Source organism: Rhyacophila brunnea, unplaced genomic scaffold (genome assembly GCF_057557595.1).
Source record: "Rhyacophila brunnea isolate RB1 unplaced genomic scaffold, BYU_Rbru_1.0 scaffold_6, whole genome shotgun sequence".
NCBI classification, from domain to species: domain Eukaryota; kingdom Metazoa; phylum Arthropoda; class Insecta; order Trichoptera; family Rhyacophilidae; genus Rhyacophila; species Rhyacophila brunnea.
In genome coordinates, this window is record NW_028233276.1 from 34677153 (window position 1) to 34689562 (window position 12410).

Below are 12410 nucleotides of genomic sequence, written 5' to 3' on the forward strand. Positions count from 1 at the left end.
GTTGGTCAGTAGCAGATCATAGACAAGTCAAACACTTGCATTACAGATACAGCATATCATAGACAATATGTTAAGGTTAGGGTTCAAATAGACTATATGACGATCGGGCACATAGAGCACTAAGAGCGTTTTAGTGTATATGATCAAATCTATGCCATTCCGACATATTATACATACATATTGTATGAGAGCTATGACATCGTATTTACAATCTGTGACACCCTGTGACACAGGACGCCAACATAAGAAACGGGGTTTTCGACATATATATGACTGATCGTCATAGAGTGTATTTGAAGCATAACTCATGTACTTATCAAAATTTTAAGTCAATATTAATTATGTTTGTGACAGTACCAATAATTCTGGAATGACTTTATTTTAATTATTTTTTTTTATCATGATAAAACTTTAAGTAGGTAATACATCATAATTTCAAAGATCATTTTTGGGTGTAGTTATCGATAAAATGGCCACGACAAATAATACTCGTAGATTGTAGGTATATGTAATGAATGCACACAAAATTTAAGACAAAATCGGAAGGAGATGATTTTGTCTGTTGAAGGTAGGCACTTTGCCAAAATAATAATGTCGTATTATGCATAAGTTTAGTCATATATTGTTATCCTTCATGTCAGTCAGGCAGGGGCATTTGTGACCATCTTTTTGTCACCGAATTACAGTATACGGTCCAAGAAATTATAGTATTTCGGCAAAAATTATAGAACGCTTGTCATCTGTTAAAAATGTTTAAGTACGTTTTTTTTTATTTCTTACAAAAAAAATAACAGAATTAAGTATTATGAGAAATTCTGAAGTTCTTTTTTATTTTAGTAGGTACCTCTTCCGACTAAAAATGCTTACCGTCGAATTCAAGAAATTCCATTTTAAATAAAAGCCGAGGGCTTTTAGTACGTCTTTCGAGCAACTTTATTTTTCGACTTTTCTTCTAATCTATTAGGTACGAAAAATGGTATAGTACGCAGATCAAAACTTTAGTACAAATACTATAAATAAAATTATAGTACGATTGGTAACACTACGGCCCTACCGCAGGGTTCTAAGAAATTTTACAATGTGTCTCAGGGGTTCCGTCTTTTTAAAAAGGTTCGGACTTCAGACTTCGAAATCACTGGCTTATACAATACACGCATTAGGACACAATTAAATGCGAGCTTTTTCGTGTGACTTATCTATTAAATACAATAATAACGCAATTAACAAACAGATAATATGTGTTGATAACAGACTTCGTGATGATTATGTTATAATATAATTATGTATTATATATTTTTTTCTTTGAACAGGCAGCGACCATCGACAATGTATGATTTAGGTATGTACATACAAGGTACATACATATTTTGTTGTCAGTGCGATACGATTCGTCGCCGGCTTCACTGATTATTTAGTGATGTGATAATATCGGTTAATCTTTTTTTTAACACATTTTAGAAGCATTGTATTTACATATTATTATTATTATTTATACTTTGTAACTAAATACCTATATTTTTCTTTCCAAATTCTAAAAGTTCTTTTGAATTCTTTTCAACGCAAGGGTTGCTATCTATTTCTACCTTCGTTTGTGTTTGTTTATCGGCGCTAACGTCACGACACATCAAATCTATCGAACTTTAATTAAAATTCGATTCTTAATTCGAATAGTTTGACGTTTTCCTTTTAATTAACTACACGATAAAAAGTGTTTACAGTTGCAAAAATAAAATAATTTTTCTGGTTCAAATATTACTATGGAAGACTTTTTAGCAAGGGTGAGATGCATTGTTTTTCTATACTTACAGCGCCGGTACACGTGCATGGGTTTACTGGCGACAATAGTGTTTATTTTTAAACTATCATGACAATAACTGTTTACACGTAAAAGTGCTGACTGTCTCCAATTCATTCTTTTAGAGTGAGCGAGACGCGATGTTGTCATTTTATGGTACTATTCCGTTCTATTTGACAGCAGTGAAAATCGGTGAACCTGAAAGTTCGTTTTATGCCGGCAGGTTCGCCACACTCGTTCTACTGCGCAGGCGCAGATAGAAAAAATCTTACTGTCATATGAAAATTCAGAAGCTTCCAAACTTGTTTGATTCATGCATGCAATCTTGCCAGCTGCATGATAATACATGTTCACCCATACATTTTCTTACTGTCAACAGTAAATCCATGCACGTGTAAACGGGGTATTATTTATATTTAACCGGAAACTGTTCCTTCTGGTTCCTGACTAATTAGGAAACTGATACAACCAATTTGTATACAACTGTTGTTATCTACAGTTTATTTGGTTCAGTGTTGTGTCAATGATAAATGAAATAATATGTAGGAATATATTGTAATAATTTAATAATTATGTCGCTGTACCTACCTATATATATATAAAAAAAGAAAGTCATTCAGTTTCTAAAAAAATAATCACCAGTTTTAATCAGACCTGTTGGAACCGCCAATTATTATCGAATCCAATTCGGCACAGATTACTATAGGTACCTACCTACATACGTAATTAACTACTTACTAGCATAGTTATTCTACCTTATTATAATATGTAGGTACATATATTATGAACATTTAATCTTTAATATAATTTAGGAACTCAAACGTAAGTGGCTCTACTCATTTTTACAAGACATCAGGTGAACCATATTATGACACCACAATTGTATGTATAATATGTATTTAACCGCATTAATAAAACAACATATTTACATTTCGTTGGAATTTATTATGTGTAATTATACTTAAACTAATTATACTTGATTGTGTTGAAGCTGAATTCGAGTAGTGGGGAGTTTATCCAGCCGACCCTCACGATTTTGACGATTTTTGTGACAATACTAATAGGCATTTGTTACTCGCACCTTACGCACATTACGCACTCTCGTCATATCCGGTGGTGTTCGTTTTGTCAAAATAATAGAGTTTTTTTTATAATAAAGTATATTTATCGCTATAGTGCTAATAATTTATTTTCTAGGGATGGAATTAAACCACCACCTAAAATTTTAAATACAACTTTATAATGATCAAACTTAGATTTACATTTTACTTTGCTATGACGAGTTAGTATCTACATTGATTGTTGTTTGATCCTTGCAGTGTAATCAAATGTAATTAACGCGAAGTTCAGTGGATATTTGATTTTTACTATACATATTATATATTTTCGGCCCATTTTCCAATGGCTCAAGCATATTAATAATTGAAAAACTCTGTCTTAGTAACATGACATTATTGTTTACAAATTAATAATTTTAAAGAAACTCGCGTATCTTTGTAATAAATAATTAATCGGTTTCATTATTAATACACCGTCAATCACCATTAAAAATATAAATTCTAGTTCTAGTACGATCCTGTCGATAACAAAACAATAATATTTCTAAACCAACAAAGAAGTTCACTCGAATGTGACAAAAATAGTCAGTTATGGTTTAGAAACATTGTCATAACGTTGTACTATTTGAAAAGTTTACTAGAAGTTTCTACCTAAACCTAAAGCCTAAGCTATAGTTGTTCATAAATCATATTATAACTTTGTATTATAATATCATAATATTATGTTATGTTGTTATGATGGTGTATAAGGTCTAGTAAATCAGTGTTTGTACGCGATGGATTAACCCAGTTGACATACGTCAGATTCAAGGTTTAAAATTTTGTGATTACCGCCGTGGTCGGATTTATTGCATGATGAATACGAGACCGCGAATATTGTGAACCAAAATTTTATTATTGAGGCGTGCGTACACGTCGTTGACAGGCCATGCCATTATCCTTGTCTCGTTATACCCTCATCTGTGGGTCTATTCTATGCTTATCGACCGCTAAAGTGATAAAGTGAAAAATATTATCAAACTTAGGGTAGGTTTGTATCAAAATATTAGCACTTATTGTAACAATTACACGAAGCCGGTTTTTATTGTTGCAATAAGTGCTATATTTTAACAGCACCTATCTTGCTGCTGTTAAAATATCGCACTTATTGCAACAATAAAAACCGGCTTCGTGTAATTGTTACAATAAGTGCTAATATTTTGATACAAACCTACCCTAAGTTTGATACTATTTATCAATTTAGTGTTCGATAAGTATAGAATAGACCCACTGGAATATAAATGTCATCACATCACATACGTGAGTCATGAAGCTATGATGTTTCATTTGTGACCTTCGTGGGTAGCATATAAGTAATCGATGCACTTTTATTGTTATTATTGCAATATAATTAATAGTACCTAAAGTAATGCATCGCATAATATATCAGTTGCTATAACCGATTTAGGACGGCAGTTAGCTGCACTCAGGGAACTCAGAAATAATGGGAACTGAAATACCTAACGGGTAAGGAGAAGCAGGCAACCGATCTCGAGTAAGGAAGAATACGGGATAAATTTAAACACGCGTCAAGAATACGTCATACGTCGAATACTGACAACTGCTCTCGGTTTATGGATGACGCTCATTTAATGTTGGTGTATTACACACACTATTGCACGTCTATAATGCGTGGTTAATTTTCGTAGGACACTCACACATTCAAAACACTGCGTCAAAATTTACTGTATTGGTATATAGCCTATCAGAATTCTATTTATTTTCTGATTTGTGGCTGGAGTAAACATGCTGTCCCGCTTTGGCATTTCTTTCGCGCAATGACCGATAAGAACAGTGACATGATGTGGTAGCTAATATCAACATTGGTCAGCACGATGTAGCATTTTACAAACGTCGATGATGTTTTATTTTTTTATTTATAGTATTCTTGTGCTGCGTTCTGATAGTATCATCAACCAAGAAGAAACTTTGTGATTAACTTATTTATGTAGGTAGGTACCTGTGTTAAATACGTCAAATACACGTAGGTACAATTTTCCTAACTGACTTCTTACAGCGGATAGACTTTAACCATAGATAATAATATACCTACCTACTTTAGCTACCGAAGCAGTGTTATCAGGTGATTTTTTTCTCAAAAATGTCAGTAGATTGATAAAAATCTATGGAATTCAACGATTTTGTTTGATGAGAGCGTGTAGGTATATTGACACAAGTGTGTAGAAAAACCTAGACATGGCAACACTTAACTGGAGATTGGGAAAACCTGAAAAAAAATGATTATATGAGAATAGCACACATCTACAAAAATGTATATTCGTTTTTTATGAGAGTGGGTATCAATATAATTTAACTCATTTTATTCCTAGAGTTATGTTAATAATTATGCCTAATATTACGATAAGGTGGAGGGGTGTCAGAGCACATCTTCACACCTGGTAAGAAATATGTCAATAATGCAACGCGAAATATAATTTGAACTCCATTAAACATTACATAACCACCCCATAATGATGTTTTCACGAGGATCTGTTCTTAGCCAAATTATTCGTCGACTTCTCACTAAATTGCCTAGATTTGAACCTACAGATTATAAAGTTTGTACTGCATCTGTGACAAGTGGGTACACTCATGTAACGAGGTAAATATTTAATGTTATCTTATCATTACCAATCTGAATATAATATACAGCTGCGTGGAAAATACCAAATTGACAGTAATGCTAATGATGAAATAATAAATATACTTACTTATTAGGTATATTATTATTACCGTCTAAGTAAACATTATAATTTACTTGCATGCTATTATCATTGTATACTAAAGGTTTCATGGAAAATTGTTGGACTTTATTACTATTGTAGTATTGTCGTGGAGCAGGAAATATAACATCAAACTCGCGTTGTTTCAAACGAATTACAAATTTCCATCGAGTACCTACCTACCTTCGGTATAGGTACAGCAGTTTCAGCGTCTTCTAGACATCGTACCTAAAGATAACAAAAATCGTTACAAAATAAGCACTTATTTTTTTAAAGAATTTGTAATTCGAATAGAAAGGTTTTCGAATCTACGATTAGTATTTATATGTTGACCCTATCTCAAACACTACCTACGGTCCATTCCGAACTCCTGAACCCGTGATCCGAGATGACGGTCTGATGTGACAGACGTTGTGTGTCTTATATTATATAAATGTATATATTATAAAATTAAATTATACGGATGATCAGATCGGACTAGGGATTGTAATATCGTTATTAAATATTAATCGATACCGGAATACCTGTTTCAAAATTCAAAAATACCGGTATTTTTATGTTTTTCGAAAATAAATTTAATGTTAGTTTTTCATTCCTACATACCTACTACTATATTGTAGGTATATGAGATTTAGTGTATAAGTTTTATGTTTCCAAAACGCAAATATATTGACTGAAACCAACAAAAGTTAAATAATATTAAAACAAAATCCCTACAAATATATACTTATAGAATTGTCGCGATGAATCAACTCTCCAACAAGAAGATTTAGGCAAAAGCCAGAAGGCGCTGTTGTCGACTAAATGGGAGGAGTTTGTTAGTTCACAGTTTTAACACATAGCCAAGAAGATGTTGTTCGAGGGCAAATATTTCCAATTATTTTGCTTATAAACTATTGATCCAATGTTGATAGTGCATCCAACAAACATTGAATTTGAGAGGATTTTCCTGTACCCGCTCTTAGTATTTGTAAAAATTAACATCTTACCTACTTATTTATAAAGGTCAACATAATAAATATAGGTAGACTTTAGGTCCCTATAAATAGTGTTTTAAATAGATTTTAATAGTTATATTTATTGATAGGTACCTACCTACTTCTTTTTTATATACTTAATGTGTTTTCAACAATACCGGTATTAATGACGATATTCAATAAGAAATACCGGTATTACAATCCCTACATCGGACTGTGGCCAAAAGTCTTGAGGGGGAAATAACGAATCGCGATAAGTTGTCATATTATATTGGCTAATCTAATAATTTAATCACAATGTCAATTATATTATCTTAGAATCGCTCTAATTTTTAGCCAAATAAAATAAAAGTACTTAAATGTGTTATAAATAATAATTATATATATGTACCTACCTATACACATAATCAACAATCATATTTAGATAAACGTGTACACAGTTAAAATGGAAACATATCAATATTATTTATTATCAACTATAACAGTTTTTTGAACCCAATACACTACAAACTAGTCATTGTATATTTATTTTTTTACTAAAATATCATTTGTACGATTGTATTATGTAATGTTTCATTAAATAGGTCAATAGTACACCTGAGACTATTATCGTATTATTGATTTGAAATATTTCAATTAGTTGATACGGCTTTCCATTGAGAATAATTCACGAATGATTGGAAAATAATAGGTATACAGAGCCGCCACTAGGGGTACGACCGCCTGTGTGATAAAACCAAATATTTGAATCGAGCGAAATGCGAAAACACGGTTTGAAGAATTTCAATATTTAGATGCCGATTACTAATAATGACAGCTTGTTGGAATAAAGTATCTTATTTTTTTTTTCAAAATATGTGGCCATTATAATTCCGTAGTTTCGTGGAGTTTGGTTGCAGCTGAGATAATCGGTTTTGAAATAAATCTCAGTTTTCAAAAATACTCTTGCTGAGAAATTTTTTGTATCTTTTAGAGGTTATACTTCTTTAGGCGCGTTTGGAAAATCAGATCAGAGTGTATTTTTGGCGTGTGACATGTAACACATAATTAATTTTTTCACACAAAAATAAACGCTCTCGATTGGATTCGAACCACCGATCGTTCGGTTATCAGCCTAACGCACTACCATTACGCCACAGTATGATACCACAATCGTGACGATTATACAGTATAATATTATAGTTTAGAATTGTTCCGTTGCCTATGCAGCGAATTTATTATTGTCGGCCATTTGCAATTCCTCACGTTAACAAACTATTAAACGTCATAGTGGCAGTTGTTACTTTAAAAATATAAACAACGATAAATAATTATATAATTTAGTAATATAAGTTAAAGTGTATAGAAATAAACCAACGGCGTTCCAATAAGGGGTCCTTTTTCTTGAGTGTGTAATTTAACAAGATAATTAAGAGCTAGTCGAACAATCTAGGTTATCACAAGTTTTGTTTTTGTTTTGTTACGCAAAAGAAGTATAACTTCTAACGCGCGTACATAATTACACACACTGATTTTTTTAAATATCTTTTACTTAAATTGTTTATGTATAATTAAGTTTATATATTGTGTTATATTCAATGTTTTAAATAAGTAATTTTTTCCTCAATTTAAGCTATTTCTACAAATTAAAATATCTATTTATTTTGCTTACATGAGACAAAACCTATGATAGGTACACAAAAAAGAACACAATTCTTTACATTAAAATCTTAATTTCATAAATACGCGACTTACGAACTTTTACCCTGCAACCACTGAATTCACAATGCTGTTATTTATACATACCATGACCACACTTAAAACCGGAAATCGGTCCTCAAAAGTATTTTATTTATATACTTACAACACTTTTCGACCATGTAATTAATAAGCAATTATTATGTTGTCAATAAAATCTAAAAATTATTATCTCATTCGTAATTGAGTAGTAACGATTGGTTATTCATAATAATATACTATTATTCATGCTTTATATGGCATTATGCTGTCATAGGTTTTTTATTTACTTTGCTCATTAAATGTTTTTCACATAGATGCACGCGAAAATGCGACGTTCAAGACAGAGCTGTTAGAACCTTATTTTTGAAAGTGTTTATGTTGTCAATAAAATCTAAAAATTATTATCCCATTCGTAATTGAGTAGTAACGATTGGTTATTCATAATAATATACCATTATTCATGCTTTATATGGCATTATGCTGTCATAGGTTTTTTATTTACTTTACCCATTAAATGTTTTTCACATAGATGCACGCGAAAATTCGACGTTCAAGACAGCTGTTATTATTATTTACTATTTACTTATTTTTGAAAGTGTTTAGTTCGTTCGGAAATCACATCAAGTTCGGTTCCGTTAAATAAAAAATAGATTCCATGGTTCCGGAATTTTTGGTAGCAGTCCTTAAAACCCCTACTTCTCTAGTGACAAGTTGTCACGAAATTATGAATAAGTACTTTATTTTAATTTCAAAACTCAAAAAGTAGGTACCTGGTTATACCGTATTATACATCCATTTCTCGTAAAAACAAAATCTGTTAATACAAACCTCCACTCTGTGGAGGCCCATATGATTTATTAGGATCGGACATGGTTAAAAGAAAGAAAATAATGAAACTTTTTAACATACGCTTACCAGGCGGAACATATGGACACCACAGTTTGCAGGTATTTAACCACATAAAACATATACATGCCATAATTATTTCGCGTCAATAAATAAATAAACTAGCTCCTCGATATTGCCCCTTATGGGATAAAATGTGGTATAGTGTCGAAATTGCATTGAATTGAACAGTTTCCCATTACTTTTTGACAGCAATGTCAACGTATGGTTTTATTGGGAACCAACGACAGCAATATTCAATTCATTTGTTTTGAAAAATCTGCCAAATACTATGTAAAATAATGTATTTGAATATCCATTGTGATAAAACTGTTACATCTCAAAATACTTCTTATGATTTATATAAGATGAAGAAGCGCACACCCGATCTCGAAATACACCGTACGCCATTGATAGTAGTTTAGATAATATGTTTATGCTTAGTTTACATTAAATTTGATATCCAATGTTTAAACGTAGGAAGTGGCTTGTATCTTGTATCTACAATAAAATATCAATAATTCAAATGTATAATTTTTCCGACAACTCATATTAGGTTGAATAATTCCACCCAGAGGTTTCTCACATTTTTGTTGCTTAGTGCCATCATTGCATGCCGCGTGTTTTCAAATTATTCACTTCAATTTAATATCACTACATTTAAACATTTTACGCCGTTAATAGAAGAAAATGCGTGTCTAAAATAATTTCGTCCGAAATTAACCAAATTGGAAAGTTTTATAAAATGGCTTGTACTTTTGAAAATAAATTGTAAAATAATAAACCCTAGTGAAGAAAAAAAGATTAATAATTGCCTACATTAAGGTTGGTTGATGAGGCAATGCAATCCTCCGAAACCTTAAAATTTTTAAGGAGTCCAGAACCACGTAATTAAGGGTTTCGATTCCGGTTCCATTTACAGCTCTGGTTCAAGGTTGATTCGCTATGGGACTTATTATATCTTATCTATCATTCACAGTGTATAAAAAAATACCCGATGTTTTTACCTACGTTTCCGCAATTTTATACAAAATTAAATTGCTTCGTTAATGTCCGTAATACATTATGTATTATTATTATTATTATATTAATTGTAAGAATATTTAATGCGTCAGTGCAGCATCTGTATATTTAGTACTTTCGTCTTACCTAAGTAGGTAGGTTAAAGTATTCCGTATAATATTATATTTTTAAACTCGGAGAACGTTATCATTATAATATTGTAATCACCTTGTAATTTATTGCCATAGAGAATCTGACCAAATTTCAAATAAAGAACTTCACTGCATTAAAAAACAAAAGGCAGTGATGCATTTCATAATTTAGTTTATATCAATTTTATTTCGAACCGATAAACAGGTTACCTCAATCAAAATTTTCTGTGAAATTTCATTAACGTAAATTCATTCAAAACGTAATCAATTTTACATTTATTATTATCATCATGATACAGTAATGTATATCGAAGAATCGAATTGCCTATAATATAAATATATATCTACATCCCATCACAGAAATTTAAACGCTAAAAGGAAACATCTGATGAAAATTGGCAAAACGAAACCTCAGACCTCGAAGTGTCACTGTGTAAGTTTAGAGTGAACAAATATTTAAACATGTATTTCTAACTTGTTTTCTTCGCGTTGATATTTACCTACCTAGTGGTGATTATTCAATAAAAGAATTAACGACGTATAAAATACCTATGTACAGATATAAACATACATGGCCATGAAAATTTGGTAAACAAAATGACTGATATAATATTTTCAACAGCTGATTAATTGATCCAAAACCCGTTACTCTTGAACTATATTATTATTAGTAATGCATATAAACAATAATATTGGAATATTATTGTCTATAATGACATTATTTTTATATCTTAGATATAATTTCTAGTCACCTACCAAATAGTAGATAATATATTATTATCTAGTGGAGTTCGGATTTTAATCTCCGTGTATTATATTCTCATTTGTCTTCTATTCCTGCACAAATATATTATTGGGGATTTTTTAGATTTTTACGATCCCCTCTAGGGGGTTATATTATATTACCCATATTATAATACTTACGTTTCTGTTTATTTAAATCCCCAATTTGTTATGTCTTCATGAACACAGACTTGCAGGCCTGTAGTATAGATCTAAATGATCAGGGGTGCCCGAAAAATAATATGATTGAGATCAATCGTTGTTCCCTTCCTCTTGTATTCCAAATGATTTTTTTTATAGATCTTGTTTTTTTGGACAAAAATCAAGGAGAGTTTGTGGGTACTAATAAAAAATCAATAAAATAAGTATGACAAATAAAAATAGTATTTTTTTAAATAGGCAGGTTCAATCATACGTTTTAGTGCTCCGTTAGACGTAAAGCCCAGGTCCGTTTAAGGGTAAAATATAAATTATAGTAATCAAAGTAAATTATAGTCTCTGAATAAGTATTCGGGATGGCATCGTGACATTACGATAGTAATGTAGATCTTATACAGCTGATATGTTATTTGTATTATTATTGTCTGACTAGTAAAAAATATACATAATATTGTAATCAATGTAAGCATATCGTGGGGTTGCTGCCAAAAGTTTGTAAGTCGATAATCTATGTATTTAGAGTTAACAACGGATTATGAAGTGTCTATATTATATAAATAATAAGTATGCTAGAAAAACAAATCAAGGTCATCCGATATATTATAGAACATGCATATAAAGCATGAAGAAATTCACATTATGTCCACAGAACAGGTGTTCCCTGATTATGCCTGATTTTTCAGGGCATGTCAAACTTAAAATTGCAACTATTTAATTAAGTTCAGCACTACATTAAGTACATATTTATTATTTCTCTATATATTTGGCTCTAGCTCCTTGTGTTAAGGACTTTGGCCTCCTTATATTATAATTTCGACATTTTTTTATTGTTTTGTCACAAGTTTATTGACGACGTTAAGAATTCGAACTTTATAGGTCTCTATCTTAAACTATAGATAGATACATGTCTCTATCATTTTTTACGATATCTCTCAACTTACGTTTATTATAATTCTTTATTTATATGGTCTTGATACTCTATTATTATGATATGAAAATAAGTTTTAATCTAGATTTAAGACTATTTAAGCTGTGTTTAAGTTTTAATCTTTAAAATATTTATAAGAAATATCTGAAAACAGCCATGTCTTGAGTAGATCTACTTGTATAAATTTATT

The 12410-nt window shown here is 31.0% G+C and overlaps 1 protein-coding gene across 3 annotated transcripts in view; it reads left to right on the plus strand.

Moving 5' to 3' along the window:
• The window catches only part of UGP (UDP-glucose pyrophosphorylase), a 46658-nt gene that overhangs the window by 12466 nt on the left and 21782 nt on the right, over positions 1 to 12410 (plus strand). The window contains exon 1 of one of the 3 annotated variants that reach the window (XM_085956491.1): positions 1370 to 1778. The exons of the other annotated variants lie outside the window; for them this stretch is intronic. Coding sequence (XP_085812617.1) covers positions 1758 to 1778 — 21 coding nt within the window. The 5' untranslated portion in view covers positions 1370 to 1757. Of the gene's footprint in view, positions 1 to 1369; positions 1779 to 12410 lie in introns of those variants that run through there. 3 annotated transcript variants of the gene reach the window in all.